At 38.8% G+C, this 22214-nt stretch overlaps 2 protein-coding genes across 4 annotated transcripts in view; one reads left to right on the top strand and one right to left on the bottom strand.

Moving 5' to 3' along the window:
• The first annotated feature begins 2706 nt into the window (after positions 1–2706).
• Positions 2707–10521, top strand: CHMP2B (charged multivesicular body protein 2B). The gene is made up of 6 exons (XM_008940950.1): positions 2707–2728; positions 2782–2873; positions 5686–5880; positions 8971–9073; positions 9973–10079; positions 10224–10521. Exons 1-6 carry the CDS (start codon positions 2707–2709, stop codon positions 10335–10337), a joined length of 633 nt encoding a protein of 210 aa, XP_008939198.1. The 3' UTR covers positions 10338–10521.
• Positions 10522–16110: 5589 nt separating this feature from the next.
• POU1F1 (POU class 1 homeobox 1) overlaps positions 16111–22214 on the bottom strand; it is an 11979-nt gene continuing 5875 nt past the window's right edge. For all 3 annotated transcript variants that reach the window (XM_008940922.1, XM_008940931.1, XM_008940939.1), the window contains 3 exons: positions 20713–20877; positions 19135–19195; positions 16111–16324 (listed from right to left, as the gene is read on the bottom strand). In XM_008940922.1, coding sequence (XP_008939170.1) covers positions 16111–16324; positions 19135–19195; positions 20713–20877 — 440 coding nt within the window. The remainder of the gene's footprint in view (positions 16325–19134; positions 19196–20712; positions 20878–22214) is intronic.

Genomic DNA, 22214 nt, shown 5'->3' on the forward strand with positions numbered 1-22214 from the left:
GGGGCGGCCTGGCCGGGGCGAGGTGCGGGGGCCGGGCCCTGGTGATCTCGGTCTGTGTGTGAGGGAGGAGGAGGAAGAACGTCTCCCGTTGGCAGCGAGGGAACGAAACAGGCCCGCGAAGAGTTGCCTAGGGCCGAGACCAGGACGGGAGCGGTGCCGGCGCAGGCAGGCAGCGTTCTGCAGGGCAGTCGAGCATCGCACCCTTGGCTTTCACGCGGCTCTTAAACCAAGTCGCTCTTGATGTATCTGCACTCACGCTGTAAACGAAACGCTTAAATTTATGCATAAGTGACGCTCTGCAAGGGAAAGCCAGAAAGGATTGCTTACCTGTCAGCAGGCCTGTGGTTGACAGCCAGCCCGCCAAGTCGGCGTGCCCCAGGCATGGCTGTGGGGCAGAGGGTGGCCCGGGGGTTGTCAAGTCCCAGAGTTGCCTGTCGGGTACGTTGGGTGCCTTGTGTCAAATCAAGCAGGTCCGCGTTTGAAAATGGCTCGCCAAAAATGACGCTGTGAATCAACCAATTGTGTATTGCCAAGGGAGAATACGTATGTTTCCCACTTGTCTCTTCCCATTTTTGGTGCAACATTTGAGAAGGGAGGAAGGGAGAGATGGCATGAGCTTCCGTGACCAAGGCGGATTGTAGGAGCCACATCAAACTCTGCTGGGCGTCTCTTGTCCAACCTGTTTTACAGAATGGAGGTGTTTCCTCCTTACCCTGGTGTTCAAGGTGGTGGTGTGACACATGAAAGTGACTATTGGAAAAAGGCTGTCTCAGGAATATCCCGTCTTCTTCTGTCTGCTGGAGTAAAGCTAGGAATTTGTGTCAATTGTCACAGAGAAACAAGAAACAAGTTCTCATCTTGGCTTTCACTTGCAAAAACAAATGAACAGGCCTTTAACTGCAGACAGCTGCTGATTTGGATTTATTGCTCTCCTTAGTTTGAGCCACTATGTGGGACCAGAAACAACAGAAATAAGCATTGTGCTCCCCCTTATTCTCTCCTGACAAATACAGTTCTTATTTCTTATTGTCTTGAAGTTCCTATTTCTCAAGCTTTCTGCACTAAGGGATTTTTTTTTAGGAAGTTATTGTAGTTAGAAAAAACAGTCTTGTAGGTAGCTACGAAGCTTTTCATTTTTGCAATTGCAGCTGTGCAAGTAATGTATGTTTGTGTACCTTCAAATCTACTAGCCTTTAGCACTGTTTTCAGAATAATTTTCACTGCTGCTTTGTCACTGTGAAGGACACAGTATTATAACCAATGTCATCTTTCAGCTCTTTGTTGTCCGTTGAAAAGTCTATGTATGAAGATGCTTTTTGTATAGCTCTTGAAGCAGTAGTAGCACTGTAAACACAGGTCTCTTTTTCATGGAGTTTGTTTGGAATATGTATTTATTTGACCAAAAACAATTGGTGTGAAAGGATTGGTGTGAATGTATATGCCCTCTTTAACATCCCAGTGAAAGTTTGGGGGCTTTCTGATTAAAGCCTGTTAAGGCTGAAATAATTTCAACAATGGTTGTTTTAGAGTGTTTCTGATTATAGGAATGAAGAACGTGAATGCTTCTTTCTGTTTGCACAGAAATTGTTGCAAGGCTTAAAAAATGAAAAGGGTGGCTGCAGTTTCTAGAATTTATCCTTCATGCCTTTGTTTCTGTTAGTAATTCCGCCTTTTTGTGTTAATTTTCATATGCTTCAAACCTTGTAAGGACATTAGCCGAGCCATGATGTTGCCTTTTGTGGACTAGAAGAAAGAGCTCTAAACAAAGCTTGTGTGACAGTCTGCTCCTTTTAAATTCTCACCCAGGGTTTATCTAATGTCATGTGACATTAGATATACACACATTCATTAGGAGTAGACTAATATCTTCCTGAAAGTACTAACTTCTTTCCCCTATAGAGGTCAGAGGATTCTGAGTCAGATGCAGACCTATCTACCTTCGCCCAGGTGAATCACACCTAAGCACATGTTATAATAATATGATTGATGTCTGTATTATAAATAATACTTACTTTAATAAGTGGATGTTACCAGTAAATAGTTTTTAAGTAGTACAGTGGAAAAAACTCCTGTGAAGTATGGTTTGTTTCACCTGACAGCATTCAGGCTTCTGCTGGCTACATCAGTTGGCAGAAAACTTAAATTTTTCTATGAAGGCCTTCACTTTCATATCTTAGTATTCTTAAGCATCAGGTAATTGTAAAAGTTTGAACACTGTTGCTTTGTAGCCTGGCTTAAAAGTTGGTCTGCACAGAGGTTACACTTGTGGAGGAGAGTAACCTCTGACAAACCAGAATAAGGACAGAGAAGAGCAGGATACAGGACTTGCATCTGGAAATATCGTCATTGTTTTAATGGACTTGGGAACTCCTTAACAGCTCTGAAACTCTCTTATATAAGGTTTCTTCAGCTGATCTACCTGTTGCAGTTGGGTCTGGCTGATTGAAAAGCAGTGGGCACTCAGTGAATAATGTTACTGCTGAATCAGGGTTGAATTTGCAGAAAAGTGTGTGATTAAGGCTCTTGCTGTGGTTATGGTGCAAAAAACCACACTAGGTAAAATAGCTGTTTGTTACAGGATTTTGAAATAGAATTTTGTGTACCTCATGATTACATTTTGCTAATATTTCATGTATTTGAAATGCTGACAATTCTTTGATAGCTGACAGTTCATCCTGAACAAAGGGAGGCTGTCAAACGTGCTGCATGTCTGCAGAGTCCTTAGCAGGTAAGATGCTTATGTAGTACTGAAAACTCCTAGCTATAAATATTTTCTTTCAGATATAATAAAGGAGCAAAATCGAGAGTTAAGAGGTACACAGCGGGCTATAACCAGAGATAGAGCAGCACTTGAAAAACAGGAAAAACAACTGGTAAGTAGAGCAGGGAACTTTAATTTTACTCTTTAAAAACAAACACACGCCCGCAATATAACAGAAAACTTGCACATGCTAAAGATACAACTCAGTGTGTAATGAACACTAAAAAGGTTGTTTTCCCCTTTTTGACTTTTCAGTTATTAAAATTGCATTGGAGAAAAATTACTGTCTTAAAGTGATTCTCAGCCTTTAACATAGGAAAAGCCTGAAACAGTGTTGAGATAAAATAACTGCATTTATTTTTCCCTTCCGTTAATGTTCTCTATGCTTCAGAAAGTTTTTCCTAACAGGCTTGTAATTCAGTGATCTACAGTACCATCATATGTTACTGTGACTCTCCTGTGGGAGAGGAGTCTTGAAACACCATAGGCTATCATGAATACCCCATAAGGTGGGTATTTCCATTCATATAGAACTTCCCTTAAACTGGCTAATAATAGTGGAACTATCTACCTAAATTAAGATCTATTTAAAACTTAGTGTGTGAGAGCTATCAAGTATTCAGTGAATGGGTGCTGCACCTGTGTGGCAGTATAACTGGATGTGACAGATGGTGAGGTTTGATGCATGAAGACATTCCCAGACTATGGGAAAAGCTATGCTAATTCACCCACTGTTTCAGTAGCTGTTGAGGTGTTCCTTCATGGCAGCAGCTCATACTACCAAGAGCTGGAAATAATAAACTAAAAGAGGTCAGAAAAATTGTTTCTGGAAGCCTTGAACATATAACAGGTTACTCATAAATAAGGCAGTATGAACATATTCTGACTCTGGAAGTAACCTTAATTTTCATGAATACTCAGGTCGAAGTTTTGATTACTTACTACAGTAATTTGTTTCAGAAAAGTTGGTTTTCTGAGGAGAAAAAGAAGAAAGGAAAAGTGAAATACATCTTTCAAAAAGTTAAAATTTGCTGTTAGGATGAGAGAATCAATGGACAAATTAATTTTCAGACTCTCATCAGGTGAAAAAGGGCTGAGGGCTTGTCAGTCAATCTCAGAACATTTTGTTATGTACTTCCTTCAAGAAGACCTTTTTTTCCCCTTAATTATGAGGTACTAAACTGAGAGAAATCTAGTTATATTAATTCTATGGGTAAAAATAAGTTAAGGTATGTAGACAGTTCTGTTTCAGTTCAGTAACCTCACATGACTTGATTTTTTTTTTTTCCAGAAGAACATAACTGACTTTAATAAGCTTGCCCCAAACCTCTCAAAAGCAAATAATGTGTTGCAGCTCATTAACCAAATTCTTCTTAATTAAGAATAATAATGTTTCTGATTTCTGCAGCTGGATTATCTGCCAGTGTTTTCCAATGGTTGGTGTAGGTTTGTATTTCTCTTTGAAAATCCTGTAAATCTATAAATGCTACTTAGGTATTTCATCTCAGTGATAAAATCCCTATTTTCAAATGTTTGCTATTAAAATTCAGGTGCAAACTAGTGTTTGCCAGCATGCAAACAAATTCCCTCCTATCCTTCATAGTACTTGCAGTATGAAAAAAGAAGATAATATCCTGGGCATGCTACAGAAATTTGTTTTTCTAGTCTGTGTGAGCTATTTACAAAGGGGACAGGCTTAACATGGATTTCAGGCCACTAATGTTTGAATGCTCTTATGCTGCTTATTTGCTGATCTGTACTTTCATGGATTAAAAACAGTATCTATGACATGGCCTTTCAGCTGTTATGGATTTGCAGAGGATATCTTGTGCCAGTGCCATCTCTATAGGCAACTTAACCATGATCCTTTCTAGTAGTAAAGCTGATGCAGTGGATCAGTTTTCCTTTAAACACAACTGTTTTGCATATCCTCATGACCACTATTTACCTTTTCAAAGCAACACACCTCCTTTATAGGTGCAATTTTTTGGACTACAAGTGCACATAAAGTGAAGCAACTGTATTTCTGTAGCAGGTGTATTCTCCTGAGGAATCAAAGGAGAAAGCTGGCCTTTAAAGGCTGCTTTTACTTAATGGTAAAAATCACAATATACAATTGGACATCCAGAAAGAACTGAGATACTGTGGGAAGGTCTCCTTAAAAATGCTGAAAAAGAAAAATTGGTTGAAAAGCTTACATTACCAAGTGACAAGGTTTGGGTTTGTTTTGGTTTTTTTGTTGAAGCCAGAAGTGTCTGTCTTAAGGTTTAAACACATGTTGTTATAGACAAATTATACCACTTTTATTGCATTTGCTAAATTAAGTCCAGCTAAATTACGTGGGCGAACAGCCTATAATTATTGCTAATCTAGTTTTCTCTACTGCTTCCCCAAAAAGGCTAGGAGATTCTTTCAAGGCTGAAAAACTGTTAAAAAAGAACCTATGAACTCCCCATTTCTTCTGTGAGCAGTGTGACTTCCCTGCCCATGAATGCTAGAAATCGAAGATGATTAGAGTCATAGCCCTGACAGTTGGCTGGCCATAATAATTTCTTCTCTTTTTGGGGTTCTTTTGAAGTGTTACTCCCTATCCAGATACGGAATTGAATCTGCGTATATAAATGAATGTGATGTTATGCAGAAGTTGGAGTTTTTTACGGAACTGTGCACTACCATACTATAATTCAGTTTTGTTGTTTTCCACCCCCCCCCCACCCCCCGGTCAAATTGTAGCAGCATTGCATTTATTCTGCTGAAGAGGCTTGCTAGAAAAGCAAGGAAGACTGTGTATAAAACTTTAAATGTCTTTAAAAAAAAAAAATCAGGAGGATAGTTAACTTTTAGAATTTTATTATTAGTGTTAAGGCTTAATTATAGTCTTTGAATGAAAATTATGTGGAATTAATCTATACCTTTTTTAACAGGAACTGGAAATAAAGAAAATGGCTAAGACTGGTAACAAAGAAGCCTGTAAAGTGCTTGCAAAACAACTTGTTCAGCTGCGAAAGCAGAAGAATCGAACGTATGCTGTTAGCTCTAAGGTCACTTCTATGTCAACTCAAACAAAGGTCATGAACTCTCAGATGAAGATGGCAGGAGCCATGTCAACTACAGCAAAAGTAAGGTGCCACAAGACATTCTTTTACATTAAAATACAACATATGGTTGCAAAAGTTAAGTCATGTTATTCTGTATAGGATAATAGAAGGGACGTAACTTGGTGCTTAATACACCAATTCATGTTAAGGATACAGTAGGGGAATATCATTTGATTGTTATTATGAAATTTTTGTTTGGTCAGTCCAGCCAGTTAGCACTGCACTAAGCATATTTTTTTGGGCTAGACATCTGCTAAATGCTTGCATGATAAAAATAAACTCTAATGCCTGTAGAAGTGCTCTTTTAGTACATAAGAAGAACCCAAACTATGCCACTATAGTATCGTGCCAGTATAATTTTGTAGTGAGCAGTTTTTATTGGGGAAAAAGTAGGGCATGTTTCATCTAGAAATCAAGGCACTGTGTCACAGTAGCTTTATGACTTGTGCAAAAAGTAGGTTATTGCTTCAGATCGGAAGTTCCTAAGGATATCTAATCTGGATTCCCTGTCATTCTCACTTTGCATGTTCTAAGGAAATAGTATTGCATTAAGTTTTCTCACAAATCTCATCTCAGAGAAGAATCTGAAAAATCTCAGTAATCTAGTTGTGATCTTTCTGCTGTCCCAAAAAGAATGATGTTATCATCAATACACAGCATATTACCAGCGGCATACCAGCCATATACCTCCCTCCAGCCTTACATCATGTACAAAGGATCCAAGGCAGCCAACCACTGGCAGAATAAAAAAATTTATTATTTCACTTACAATGCTGGATGCAGTAGAGGCAGGGGCAAACTGACCAAGGACCCAGGCGATCAGTCCAGCTCCAATTGTGCAGGCTGAGAACAATGCCATTGTTCCTTCCTCTGCTCTCAGCTGTGCCGATGTCCCACCACTGCTGGGGGCTCTGCCCACTGTGGGCAGTTTGGGGACTCTTCCACTAACAGAAGATCCTACACAGTATGCTTACTGCTTAGGTAAGCTACTCCTAAACCACTGTAGGCAGAGCCAGCTTTTGTACTGTTAACTCAGATGTGGGACACCTGATGTTAATGCTGAAGGCAGGGCACCTGGTGGTGATCTTCTCATTGGTTTTCACCCAGGGCCTGGCCAGCCTTGGGTTGGAACCAATCAAGAAGGTCTTTCTTGCCTGATTGTGGACATGATCCACATGTCAACCGTCGTTCAGGGGTGGGGGTTTAAACCCCAGCACTTCACCTATTTTCCTACAAATAGGGAGTTTGCTTTTGGCAAGAAGGATTGTTCAGTTTGAGGTGTAGAAGAGAAAATTAGCATCCATCCTTGTAGACAAGTCGTGCTTTTGTCATAGTCCAAGCTGCATCTTGTTACATGCCAGTTAAACCCAGTAGTGCAACACGACTTGGTTCAGAAAGTAATTACTGCTAAGGCGTTGCTGTTGGTTATCTTTAAGAAGCAGTATGTTGGTAGATATCTGCTCTTCGATGATCCAAAGATGTGGCTCCGTAGGAAGCTTTCCATCCTCTGTCACTAACTCACCAAGGGGGTTCTTGTGTGACTGTACGGCCGATTGAGTTAAGCAGCTTGCTCAGTATTCCTGCCACAGTGTGACCTGTGAACAAGTTGGGCTTGCTTTTTTAATTATTGCATCATTGACTTGTTTTTATCTGTGAGATGTCTTGGATTAAATTTCTCAAAACTAGTGTGTCACTAGATTAATTACGAAGGTTAAGTCAGTAGAAAACCCAGAAATATTTAAAAAAACAAACAAAAAAAATTAAACCACCATCCAGAAAAATTATGTTTGTCAAAGCACAGCAGGTACATCTATGGACTAGTTTGTGTAACGTTATTGGAGAGAAATGTGTGAAATTCTTTTGGTCACTTTTAAAGTGGGTATTTTGTCTTTTCAACATGAGTAGCTTAAAAAAACACATGTATTCAGTCATTCATTTTTAAGCTTATAAACTATTCTTAATCTCATACAACTGTCAATGAAAACCACATGGAATCAGTTGCCTCAACAAGCAAGACAAATACATGAATGTGAAGCTTTCAAGATATTTTCTCCACACTTCAGCATGTATGGCTCTAATTTTGGACATAGGAAAGTCCAGTTAATAGTTACCTGACCCTTCTTTTCTGAAGATATATAAACTGTATCAGTTTAGTGATTTGATAGCCATCTCTAACTCTTGTACAATCATTCTGAAGAACCAACACTAAGTCCAGAATCACTTTTAAAACTCAAATAATGTGACTGTGAATACAGTCTTTGAAATTCAAGTACCTTGAGAAGCATAATATATTATAACTTTAAATGAACTGACACAAAGGCAGAAGAGCTTCCTTGAAGCCAGTAGTGGCTGTAGTAAATGGATAGTATCCCTTTTAATTGACCATCTCTTTTATCATCTCATAGATGGCTAGACTTTATTTGACTTGTTCATGTCTGTATCTAGGTTTTAACATCCTATAAGAGATACACTATCCTGTTTGTTAGAAGATAAGAAAGTACTAAATACTGGTGCCTGCAAAAGCAGTACTGCATACTTGTAGTAAAAAGTGTCACAAAAAAGATCTCTGTCCATTTCAAAGGCTCGCCCTAAGCTAACATGTCCTTCCTGAGCACTTTCATATTTGCTTTTCAGAGAAAAGTTGGTTTGTTTTTTTTTTTTCTGTTAAACTATAACATAAAGGAACAATCAGAATTTAGTGCCTGTCATTTTAGTAGTGGTTCAAGTAACTATTCCTTACTGAGTAAAAAACCTGCAACCATTTACCTCTATGAAGTGCAGAGCCTGTAAGTTAGGAAATATTGTCCTCTTTTCATTTAGACCAGGCAGAGTTTTCCTAATATAAGGCCAGGAAGCAGGTGCAAGAAAGACACATATATTTAAAAACATGTCTATTAGGGCAGTAGGTAGCGATATTTCTTACTAGCTGCAGACTGTACTAGTGCTCTGTGTATCTGCAGTTCTCACGGGATGTAAAGAGAGAAGGAAAGTGAAATTTGGGCTGAAGGGTCTTTTATGAGAAGACTCATTCCTTTTTAATGTGTATATGTTGGTATTTACTAATGTATCATTGTATGACTAAGGGGTTTTTTTTTTTTCAAATATTAATAGACAATGCAAGCAGTTAATAAGAAAATGGATCCTCAAAAGACACTACAAACTATGCAGAATTTCCAGAAGGAGAACATGAAGATGGAAATGACTGAAGAAATGAGTAAGTTCTGCACTACATGGAACATCTAGCTGCAGCACACGGTGCTCTTGGAAGGGTAGAACCAATCTAGAAACACTGATGCTTGAAATTTTGTTTTTGCAATTAATGAGACTAACAGCAAAAGTGGAGAGCAAATGAAACAATACATGTCTGAGCAGGGAGAGCGAGCTTTAGACATTTTAGGAGCTCGATACTAAATCTAGAATCTCATCTTTTCCATCTTCATCAAAAACAACCATCATACTTCTTGAAAGCTTTACGTGCATGGTGGTATGGGATGATTTTGTCTCTCTTAAATTTTAGCTCGCAACTTTCTTCTTGGGGTGTGGCAAGTTTCTTATTCCTGATTGCATCTGTGTGCTGTCAACTAAATAACACCAAACTTCCTGGTGTTGCTAGCACAGTCTCCTTCCTGTCCTAATCCCTGCCATTGGGTTGGCCTTAGTAAGGGGGGCAGACTCAAAACAATATTGTTGAGTAAGATATGAACACCTCAGCTGCGCTGAACTGTATTTCAGCAACTCAGAAATCAGCCGAGTAGTTAACGATTTCACAACTGACTTAGAGGAGGAAGAGAAAGGGGATTTTTGTGGAACTGTAGAAGTTTTAAAATGTTAAAGTCAAGCAGGGGGAGGTAGAGCAACTGAACTATTTTGGTGAAACTAAACATTTTTACAAAAGCAGTCATGCCTTACCCTCTTGTTGCTCGAGCTGTGCTCACAGGTTTTGCAAGGCAGAGGTGAGGAAGCCTTTCTACAGACGAGAGAGGTGCTTTCTGTTGCTGTCTTACATGGTGGTATTACTACTGCCTTCTGGGAAGGTAGAAAGATGGTACTAGGATATTTTAGTAAACTTTTTGCATAATGCAGTGTGGATTTTTTTTCTTTCTTTCTTGTAAGTCAACGATACTCTGGATGATATTTTTGATGCTTCTGATGAAGAAGAAGAAAGCCAAGATATTGTTAACCAAGTGCTTGATGAGATAGGGATTGAAATCTCAGGAAAGGTATGGCTAGTTCATGTGCTTCTTCCCTTTCATTCTTTTTATTTAAATACTTTATTGTAGCGGCCTTCATTTTACAAACTTATTCTAGAAGCCAGCTTATTATGACATGTATTATGTTGACTGAAGAAAACTTCTGTCTTCTAGATGGCCAAAGCTCCATCAGCTGCCAGAGGCTTACCATCTGCATCAACATCAAAAGCTGCTACCATATCAGATGAAGAAATTGAACGACAGCTCAAAGCTTTGGGAGTTGATTAGCCTGATGGCAATATACCATCTGCCTTCTAATTATTCATCTGTAGACAGATGTAAAAAGTGCAAATATTCTTCCAATGCAACTGATGTCTAGGAAAACTCTGAAGCTTCAGAAATGACAACTTTACGTTGGTACTGGGAGAAGAAAGGGACAGTATTTTGAATTAACTTACAGAGAGTAGTACACTTGGTGTGTCTGTGCATGGAGTTTTGAGCACTGGACCAACCAAGGATGTATTTCTAATGATAAATTCATATACACCAGATCCAAAGCTGTCCTCTGAATTCACAGTCTTCTTCTCAGTTCCTGATCTATCTTTAGAATTTGCTATTCTGTGGCTTGCGGTGATGCCTCAGAGGACAGCACCTATATATTATATATAATTTTTATAAAACTATCATGATAGTAAAATTCTTAGTCTGTCACCTTAGCAGAAATGAAACTTCATCTTTGCTCTTAGTTGGAAACTTTTTTTTTTAATGAGAAATAGCCTTGAAAGTCTAGCAAGTTTAGGCAGAAATAAAAAAGCATTTTATGTATTTCTTTCAAGTTCCTGTAGTATGTTTGAGCTGATGAAACAATAGCTGGTTATTCTTTTTACTGAAAGGGAAGGATACAGTCCTCATGCAGTTAATTTTACTGGAAGAGGATTTAAATTTGTTAGTGAACTTTATAGCATGAAAGGCACTGATTGAACTCTATTGTACTGTAACATAGCTGGTTTCAACAGAATTGCTGTGCCTTTATGTATATAGATCTTGTATCTTTGTGATTTTTCTCAGAATGAGTCTTTGAAAGTTGACTAAACTTGTAATTAAGATGGTTTCACAAAACACTGTGGTGAGACCTCTGTGTACACCTGAGGGGGCTCAGTGCTGAAGTTCAGAAATGCACTTGTTCAGAAGTGCAACTTGCACACTTGCAAAAAGGACATTTGCCTAAAACAACATTTGTATATATTTTACAGTATTTCTTAATGGAAGATAACTGCATAATTGTATTGTTTACTAAGATGCAATTGATCACATTGATAAGCTAAATCTAAATTTTAGTATTGAGAGTTTTGGATCATACCTGATAATTACTTTTCTATAGCACTATAATAAAACTGTTCTGGTTCTCTGAAGGTTTTTCTGTGGTCTCTGAGCTGCATCAGTATGACTGCACCTTTAAGTGGAATGCATTTGGCTAATGAAATAAGAACCGTTGATATTTTAAGTAGATGACAAAGCCTGAGAATGTAGTTCTCAGTTATGACCTCCCAAAAGGTGTGAAGTTCCTCAGCCCTTACTGTGCTGGAGATTATTTGCCCCTCAGTTGTGCTGATCTCGTAGGGCTGTTCATTGAACAGAAACAAAAAAGTCATCTTAGCTTTAAAAACAGAAAAACAAAATACCTCCCAAGAATGATACCAGGATAACTGGGGCGGGGGGAAGGGGACAGACAAACTTCATAAAGAGGCTTTGCTGTTGTAAAAGGTGTAGCAGGAAACCATAACCTCTATGAATCTACTGTTGTTGCCCCATCTGATTTTTAGATTGAAGTTAACATGGAAAGAGAAAGCATAGGTCAACCTTTGTTTGTGGTTTGGTTTTGTTTTTTTTTCTGCATAGAAATTCAGGTGTTCTTTCTCTTCAAAGGAGGTAATGAACTAACTATGAATCTGTGAGGTAGCAAGTAGGAATGTGAAAGTATATATATTGCATATATCTGATATGAGGTGACTTTTTTTTTTTTTACAATTTATTTTGTAAAAATCTAATAAAAGGCTTTTTATTCCACAATGACTTTGTCCTCTGTAGGGTTAGTCTTACACATCTGTCTCTTAGTGGGCTTTTGTTAGCTCTAATAAGTTTTCCTTTGACCCAAGCTATAGAGCAGTGTAGTAGTTCTTGTAGCGCCTTTGACCGAAACTCAGCATTAAGTAAAGACGTGATCAAGTTTGCATTCTCTTCTGTTTGTAACTGGGGGCCCAAGTGCTGCTCTCAGGCATTGAAGGAGAAATCATGATGTGGAATTAGTTAGGTATAAAATATTACTGTTTGACTGTATTTTGACTCACCACCAAGGCTTATGTCCTTTCTGAACAAAGTGTGCACTTTGTCCTTTTAATGACTGTCAAAATTTGGCATAATTCTGTTAAGACCTTTTTCCTCTCTCTGTGGGGCCTTTGACAAACAGGAATAAAGGGATTGCTTTTTGGTGTCAGTAAGACTGCTGAACTAGGGCTACTGTCAATACCTATTGTGTTTCTGTTACCAGTTACCTTTTAAGTCCTGCAGCTCTAATCTGTATGAAAGTTTTTCAGTATCGATATGTTGCAGGTTTGCAGCTTATATTTATTTCAATTATAGTTAGTATGTTGTAGCTGTCTATAATAAAATTTCATACTCTACATAGAAACAAATTCCTTCTAAAATCACTCTTAACAGACTTAAAAAAACCCAACCTCAATCCTTGAACTCCTTTATCCTTGCTGGCACCTTGGTATTGAGTAACTAAATCTAAAACTCCTCCATCCAAAAATGGCACTGCAGTTGCTGTTCCACAGATTCATCTTTTTATCCCCACCATGTTAAGAACTGTCACTTTTGCATTTTCTTAAGCTTCTTTCCAGTTTCACATGTTTACTCCTAGTTCATACATTAGGCAAGATGGTGAGCAGCCTGTCTCCAGCCCCATTTTCAATAGAGCTCATAAGGCAGTAGACCTCTGTAGCATTCAGTGCACACACATTAAATCTGGTAGAGGGAGACAGTGGCTTAAACAGTTATTCATCTTACCTTTGATCATCAGCTTTACCTGTACAGGGGCCTTTTCTAGGTCTGTTGTCTCCTTCAGATGAGGGGGACAGAACACTACACAGTACTTTGAAGACAGGTGAACCACAAATTTATACATTGTCATAACAGCTTGTTTTGCCCTCTATTCTAGTTTTAACACCCTGCCTGAAGTTATCATGGGAAAAGTTAAGAGCAAGAAGAAACCCCACAAACACCTCAAAACAGTGCAGTCCATATTAGACAGATGGCCAGCTAAACTCTTACTTGCAGGTTTATAAACCTTCCCCTCAGAAGTCTTAGCTAGGGTTTTTTCCCCAGTCAAGAGTAACAGATAGTAATTACCCAGTAAGTTGTTCTTACTGTTTTTGTTTCTCAGTAAGTAGAGAAAAAAAAAAGTCTAATGGCTGCAGCTGCAATGCATTAAATTGATTCCATCCAGCTTTTTTTCTTTAAACAGTTATGCTCTAACTTGTTTGTATTTCTGTGACAACAGCTAGATGTGTTTAAATGGTGGCTGCCTCCTCCACTTAGTCTTTTGCTAGAAAATGGCGTTATGTGTCACCTTTCATTTTATTTTGCTATGCTTCTGCTACTGACCTTCACTTGTGTGGCTTTTTTTTTTTTGTAAGACTACAAATCACAATGTTATGGTAAGTCTGCTCTTGAATTAACTATTACAGCATGCTAAAATGAATAAGCACATCAGCATGGTACACTACTAAAAAAAGTGTTATTGAAACATAACAACAAACCATTACCTGTAATACCAAATGTATAAGAATACTTTATTGGATGGGGGAAACAGTACAGGCTAATAGCATTTCTACGAAGGCTTTTTTAATAAAGAAAATAATTTGGAATATAAATAAAATCTTTTTATATATGTAGTTTCAACATACATAACATTAGATCACATACCATGAAAGGTACACAAATGCATGGCACCACTGTCCCTGGGTGTTAATATTTTCAACAATTTATCTGTCATCCTTGTGGAAATTTCATGGTCTGTCAAAACATGTGTGGTGGATAAAGGCTACAGCATGGTCTTTCCCCGCTGTAGTGGGTGAGCTATGTGAGTGATGAGAACAGCCTGAAGAGAGTACATAGCACAATTTCTCCCCTTTGAGTTATTAAATTGAAGTTTTCTTCTAAATTACGGGGTTATAGCAATGCATTCATCCATGAAAATGTATTTTTTTTTTTTTTAAATCCAGGAGCCTAGTTTCCATAGCTGAATACACCTTTGGTCACTGTAATAAGTATTGGAGATAATTTAATGCACACTAGAGAGAGAGCACTTAACTTGTACACACTGCTTCAAAGTGGTCTGGAACATTAAACTCCTTTTGCTTTCTGTGGGCCTATTATCTAGGCATTTTCTAAATCATCAGGTCTGTTTTATGGAGAAATAAAATGTATCTGGCCATTACTATTTGCCTGTACTTAATTTCAGTCCTGGGAAAACAGTCAAAAATACTTATATGGTAATGGACTATTTTAATAACAATGAGCAGGGCTGATGAGGTGGCTGGTGGCTAATCTATCCCTGGTGAGTACTTAAGTCATTAATTTGGTTTCTCAGTGCTTCTCTGATAGGTGGAGTTCTGCCACTGTATTTTTTCCCCCCCTGATTCTCTCTCTAGGCTAGCAGATAACAAATAAGAGATTCTTTTCAATTAGTGGGGTGTAAGAGAGTAGGGAAGTGTAGTGCAATAAATGGTTTATGTGGATACTTATTTCAGATGCAAGGGCTTTGTTTTTTTCGTTTAACACACTGTCTGTGGTGTATGTCCACACGTGGATTTCATAAGGAAAAAAACAATGCAAAGAAGGCCCAAAGTTATAAAAGCCCTGATAATTCTCAATTTATTTCTCCCTCAAGTTGCAGTCTTAAGATAAGGTAAATTGTATCCCTTTATAGCTAAGCCTATCCAAATCAAACTTAAAGACATAAATTAGCAAGAATTGTCTTTGGTTACATGCATAAAGTCACTTCCACTTGGCACCCGTTTAAGGCAGCAAAGTGGTACATGGAGACAGAGCACACAGTAGGAACGGTGTTGACAACTCTGTACTTAGGTGCATTGTAAATAATGACAGCGCTTATGGCACATTTCTAATGGCCTTGTCCTGAACTTGCCCAAGGAATTTACCTGAAATGCTTCACTCAGAGGTGTATGGCTGTTGTGAGCAGGTAGCTGTGTTTGAGGCATCGTTTGGAAAGCCAGTTCTTCTGCCAGCGTTCTTCTACCTGGCTCTAAGATCTGCTGGCAGTCCTACAGGATCTAATCTCATGGGTGTACCCACCCCTGGCCATAACTAGATATTCAGCAGTGGACTCAGAGTACCACTGCTTGTTTAAGGTCACTTACCTTCTCTACTTTGGGTGTCTGATTTCTCACTGATGCTCAGGTAGGTGAGCTCAGTGTTCACCACTGGAGATAAGACCCTGCCATGTGCCTGATGTCTTACAATCTCACAAAAGTTAGCCACTTGGGGAAGGTGGTGGGGCTTAGCACACACATGGACACCCAGAGTTCTTTCAAAACTACAGCTGCTGATATCAAACTTTGTAACTTTTCTGCACATAAAACACAAAGGGTTTTTTTTCCTGATGCTTAGGGTACCTACATGGGGTTCTCCATTAATCTTTAAACATACTTTAAACATACTGCAGAAGCAAGAAAGACACAGCACAAGGAACCTGCAAGTATGTGGGCAACTTGGAAAGCATTTCTATTTGAAGAATGCATAACAGGTTCCTTGCCGTTAAGCAGAGACATCCAATTCTTTAAATATATGCAGTAGCATTTAATTTGTTTCCAACCTTTCACATTAAAATCATGCCTTCCACAACGCACTACATCTGAAGCTGACTAGCTTGTAAAAAAACAAGTGGTTTACTGATTTATTTTTTTTTTTAGCAACATATAATTTACAGTATTTAAAAAAAGCAAAACAGAATTCCACATCTATATATAGAAAAGCTTTACCGGCACTCGTGATGCTCCTTGATAATAGAACTAAAGGCGTTCTGATGTAAACTTGTCTTCACTCTTTTTTCCCTTTGTCTTCTGTTGCAAAACCAAACTCTCACAACTTCTTTCTCAAGATTGAGCCCCTCAGCCATCCTCATAATTTCCTGAGAAGAAGGCTTACTTTGTTCTCCAAAGTGCCTCTCTAGGGTTTCTTTGGCAGCGATACTGGATAGAGGGATAAAATTTCACCTTTAAAAACTTTTTTGACACATTTAAGCCTTCATCACGAGTTCAGGAGAAAGGTCAAGTAAAAGCATGGGTTTGTTTTGCATCTTTAAATGAAACCCACAAAGCTTAAAGTACACTGTAGTACTTTGTTGTCATGAACCTGTCATCATGCAGAATTTCAGCATAGGATAATTTAATGGCAAAACTAGCATCAAGTTTGGTGCCATTTCAGTGGTAATCATGAAATATCCATGCTTCTTTTTGTTCTCTAGGAGATACAGCTACTAAGTAGAAAAAACGTGTGATCACAGGATTTGGAACAAGCCTGACTACCCATTCTGACACTGCCACATCAGTGTTGTAAGTGTTCAGCAAATCCACAACACAGTAACCTCACTGGTGGATCAAACTGTTTGAGTTGACAGAGAGGAAGAGCTCTATCACTTACAATTTGGGAAATGTTGTATGTTGCATCAAGTTTCGCATCTCATTTTATTATAGAGAAGACACTAGGGAGTTTGCCATAATCTCTGTGATTTCTAGAATCTTTTTTTTTTTTTAATCATCACATTTTCTAAAATCTGCCTTAATCTATTCCCCACAATCAGCAATGACCAAGGCTGAGTGGTTCAATTAAAAAAAAAAAAAAATATTAAGACTCCTATCTTTTCTTACTGTCAGCTAGAATTTCCTTCACCTTTGTGGTATATATTCTCAGAAAACTTTTTTAAAAGAGTATCTGCAACATGCACGTGTGCCAACAGAACATGTCCAAAACTGGCCTCAGCAGTAGCTATAGTTTCTTTGAACACAAGAGGGCACTGGATGTATTAATCTGGAAATGAGGCACAGGTATTTCTGTTACAGGAATATATAAAGTGTCTGCTGAAGTTCTGGTTATTCCCTTAATTCATCGATGATATGTTGTTGGTCTTTCATTTGTAGGTCTATTTTGCAATATTTAGTAACGTTACCAAAACTACCCAGTTAATAGCATGATGTTCTGCACACACAGAAGTATAGTAATGTCATTCGTTTTGAGTGACAGTTTCTCGGCCTTTTAATCAAAGTAGAAAATACAATGGCTTCCACAAATTCAAATTAAGTGCTTAGGGTATGACAAAACTGATTTGGTTAGTGGGACTTTTGTTTTACCTCTAGTTTGCCTTCAAACATCCATTAAGAATTGCAGATAATAAGGCTGCAGCTCAGATAAAGTCCTGATTAGTTTGAAGTCCTCAAACTGAAGTCTTATATGCCTCCGAAGGAACAACTAGTATTTTTTTAAATACTAATATGTTTGGGGTTTTTTCATGAGCTTTGCCTCAATTATCTGTGCTGTTGCCAACCTGCCATGTTAGATAGGCCCAGCGCAGGGGGGTTAGATGGAATATCTTGTGGAATTAGCCAGAATAATTTAAAAATGTATAATATGAGGCCTGATTTCCTCAACAGCTGTTAAAAAACGACACCGAACCCCATAATGTTAAATGACCAGTCTTCAGTGGGCTCCCCTAGCCAGGAAAGAATACCTAGGACAGAGATGCTTTCAGTTCACAGCTCTCATGCAAGCCACAAAACATAAACTGGGCAAGGTCTTGGCACTGCTGCTGAAGTTCTTACTGGCTTGTAGAGAAGCTAAGAGGAGAAACTGGCCTCCCAAGAGTAAAGCTGCATCCCTTGTGAGGTGCTGTGATGAGCAAATGAGCTTTGAAGCATCTCACATTCACAGTTCACTCCTAATTGAGAAGCATCTCCTCAGAGGAATACTTAATTCAAAGGTCTAAGAGAAATCATATCTTCATTTTATTCCTTATATCAAAGACAATATGACTAGGAAAACAAATCTCAAATTGAATATAAGAGGAGAAGGTAAATATTGAGTCAGTGGGGCTATAGAATAATCTATGTCTCTGGGAGGTGGCACTGCACATCAAGAAGGATCCCTGCTCAAGAACAGGCAATTCACCGTAATGAGTAGGGCCCAATAGCACCAATGTTGTGCCCAGAAGGCAGCCAAATTCCCTTCCTCTGGAAGAATACTACAGTTCATTGTAGGGCTCCTGAGTGAATTCTTCAGGGGTTATAAAAATCTGGAATATCTAAAGGAGAAGGTAATACCCCATGTTCTCCTTTTGCCTATTGGTTATTTGGTTTTTTGTAATATTATTTACCAGTCTACTTGATTTTCACATGGAGTTGAGGCTAGATAGGTGGTGGATGTTGGCCACCAGAGAGGTGACAAACAGGACAAGTTTCCCAGAATAATTTCCTGGTTTTTCCCTTTAGTTCATTAAAGTGTTTCTGTGGGAACGCCAAAGAACTCAGTTACAGAGAATAGGGACAGGGGTGCAATATTGCATGTAAAAGCTTGCCCTCAAACTCCCCAGACCTCAATTCTCTAGTAAAATAATGCAATTTATTTTGGTATAATGTAAGAACTCCCCAAATAAAAACAAAGGTGCTCTGCTACCTCATTCACTACATAGATATCATAAAATCTAGGCAGATTAGTAATTTTTTTTTTTTATTTTTTTTTATTTTTTTTTTTTTGTGGTTTAAAATATTAGTATGTTGCCATGTGTAAAAAAGTCTTCAACTGGGAGAAGTTTTGTCTTTGGAGAAAACTGGGTTTTTTGGAGAGCTATGCTGTTATCTTTCAGTAGCATGTTTCAAAATAGGGAAACATTTTTAAACAGTAGCTGTAGAGATTCATTCATAGAAAGTAACACTTTGGTTCTACCCAAGAAAAGGAAGAATCTTAGCCAAAGTAGTTTCTAACGTGTAATGCCCTGAATATTTATTACCTTATAGTGGTTCTGCGCTTCCTCTTCCGCTCATTCACTCCAACTTTTTCATTGTACAAAGCTGTATAAAACAAAACCCAGCAGTTATCTTCCACATGGAATGGAAAACACTGTCATCTCCAGGAAAAAATGTCCATTTCTTTGAAGACAGAAGAAAGCTCACAGACAATGCTGCTGAATAACAGCAGCAGCACACACAGGAGCGCTTCTTTCTTTTAGACGGTTGGTCACCTCTGCTATAAATGGTTATAAGCAAAACAGGTGTGTCACTGGTAAAGCTGCAGACAGCACTTGTTCTGTGCCTCTGTGCCTGTGGAGCTGCACTTCAACAACTGCCCTTTGTTGACATACCTTGTTCCTCCAACACTGTTGGTACAGTTGAGGGAGACAGAGTCCATTTGCATACCCCTTGGCTACCTCATCCTCTCATAAATACAGCCTTGGCCCTCAACCTCTTTCATTCATCTGCCTCGTCCATAACACTTTCTGATGGACGAGTCATCCCTTACTTCTCAGAGACTGCTGCTTGCACAAATGACCTTACACTGCAGCTCAAGCCTGTGACACCACTCAGGTGGTCAGCAGCTGCTATCCCACCACAACCCCCTCACAAGCAATTCTTGCAATATTCTGTCTGTGTTAGAACAGCCTCTAGTTTCTAGAGCAGTCACAGGGAAAGGAAGCTTTCTACATCTGTTTTAAAGGAAACTGAAGTGTGTGGCAGAAGTAGCTGTTTAACGTGCTGCCTGCTGTTGAATGAGATGGCAAATCTAAAACGTAGCATTATGATCATCTTCTCATTCTTCCCATGCTAGGTGAGTGCTGCACAGTGGCAGTCCTGTCTTTTGCTGCCACCGCCAGGCATACTGCTTTGCAGCACCATAGTTCATCCACCTGAAAAGACTTTCTTTAAGGCAAACCATTTCCTTTAAATCAACCATACTGTTCTAAACTCCACTTTGCCCAGTGAACCCCATGACGCTTCCTGCAACTGGAAAGTAGCAGAGTAAAAGGAAAGGAACCCTCTAGCATCAAAAAAGTCACATCACAAACCTCTGTGCCATACAATTCTTCTTCAGGGTTTAAAGACTACTGCCTCAGCTGAACTCAAATCCACTCCCTCATGGCCACGTGTCATATGCCAGAGGCAGGAAGTAAGAGATCTTAGCTAGTGAAGAATCCTTATACACTGCAAAATGGACTGTCCTGCAGATCCTAATAGCAGCTCTGATGGGAGCTCTACAGGAAGAGAGGTAGTTTGCGGATGGGATTGAAAGAAATTTCTTCCAGCAGGCCAAGTGATGGTTCTGCTATTCTGTATCTTCCATGCATTTCAGTTTTCCTCTCTTTGTTCACCCCCAAAAAATAACCAAATTTTACATAAGCAGATCTTAGCATTTAAGGCCATTAAAAAAACCCACACATGCACACAAAGAAAAACAAACAAACAAACAAAACCACAAACAAACCAAAACAATACCACCTTTAGTCTATGGAAAACAAGTACTAATCCTTCAACATATATAAAGGATTCTGCTTTAAATGTAAATCAATATTTAAATTATTTCAATTCTCTACCTCCTACTTGTTCTGCTTCCTCCAGCCACTTGGACAATATTGATTTCAGCTTGCATGCATTCTTGAAACTCAGCTGCAAATTTTCAAACCGGCAAATAGTAGTTTGGCTGAATTCAGAGCCGTGCACAGCAGCTAGTGCTTCTCCAACATTAGTTTGTGTATAACCTGTCAAAACCAAAGAGACAAAATGTACTTTGTAGCTTTCTAGAAAGGGTTGTTGTCCCTGAGACACTTAGCCCTTAACTGCTCACTCTTTATAAATAGAGTGTGCCTACAGTGTCTTCAGGATGGGCTTTCTGCAGAGGTCTCCATGGCTGACTCTGAGCTCACCTCACAGACGTGTTCACTCTCCTTTTCGTTTCCGTGGAGTTTTACACTGATGTGGTGAAGTTTTATACTCTGAGATTAGGTATTTGAGAAGAATAAATACATCCCATATCTTTTCTTCTACAGATGTTGCAATGGCAATGAAGTAATCCCTGTCAGCACCTCTAGTCTCTTGTTATTTGTTGCAACAACTAAGCTGAAGCCAGCAGAGAAATGCTGCAGTTTCCATGCAGACACTGACTTTGTAACAGCAGCTCCTCATTCAGAGCTCTGAATGTACATCTGCCATACTCAGAGGTCTGGCTCATTGTCCTCCCTTTCTGCCACTGTGCCAGAGCAGGCGGGATCTCTTTAGATGCTGATTGTCTCATGAGGCAGCTTCTTACCTCCATTTTGATTGCACTAACTCTGTGTCTCTCAGACACAGAGCCCACATTAACTGTGTCTTCACAACCTCAGATCAGTTTTTCTGTGAAAACTGCATTTTTCCCATAGGATCATTAAGAGCAGACTTACAGGCTCCGTATCATTTGTTTGCATCAGAGGAAGTTTTTTCTTCTCACAAATTCAGGAAGAAGATGCAGTAATAATTACAGTGATCAACAGCATGCAGCCTAGCTAAATTTTCCATTGTTGTGGCTGACATTAAATACATCATATGAAGCAAAACTGAACAAGTAGCTAATACTATTTTAAACCCTACAGTCTTGTTTGAGTCCCTATTTTTTACACTGCAAATGGAACACACTAGCTTTCCAGCTGTTGAGATAATGCATAGATAGCTGTAATAAGAAATATATTTTTTACATTTATAAAGCTAGAAAGGTGCCCTATTTTGCAATGATAAAATGTAATGTTTTAAGCAGTGACATCAAAATTACAACTCTTCATTCGGAGTATCCAATATTCATGGGTGGGTTGAATCTACAGCACTGGATGTTACTTTTTTCTCAGTACTATTCAAACAAGGGTGAGGCAGGCTTTTACTTTGTAATGTGCCTCTATCCCCTCTTTATCCACTACAGGTGAGAAAGACAGGGCTCATTCCACCTTTGTCCTTAGCTAAGATTGTCCACTGAATGACAAGCACCTCACTGGAGACAGTTTAATGTAATCCATCTTGCATCAGCCCCAGTAGTTAACACACAGCAACAAAGTTACCAGTTGCTGCTGAA

Source organism: Merops nubicus, unplaced genomic scaffold, assembly GCF_000691845.1.
Source record: "Merops nubicus isolate BGI_N331 unplaced genomic scaffold, ASM69184v1 scaffold5170, whole genome shotgun sequence".
NCBI lineage: Eukaryota > Metazoa > Chordata > Aves > Coraciiformes > Meropidae > Merops > Merops nubicus.

Bases quoted from the DNA above. Each gene is read 5' to 3' on its own strand.
- CHMP2B (XM_008940950.1), top strand. From the start codon at position 2,707: ATGTCTGCAGAGTCCTTAGCAG. The intron at 9,074-9,972 runs GTAAGTTCTGCA...CTTTCTTGTAAG, and splicing joins GGAAATGACTGAAGAAATGA to TCAACGATACTCTGGATGAT. The intron at 10,080-10,223 runs GTATGGCTAGTT...TCTGTCTTCTAG, and splicing joins GGATTGAAATCTCAGGAAAG to ATGGCCAAAGCTCCATCAGC.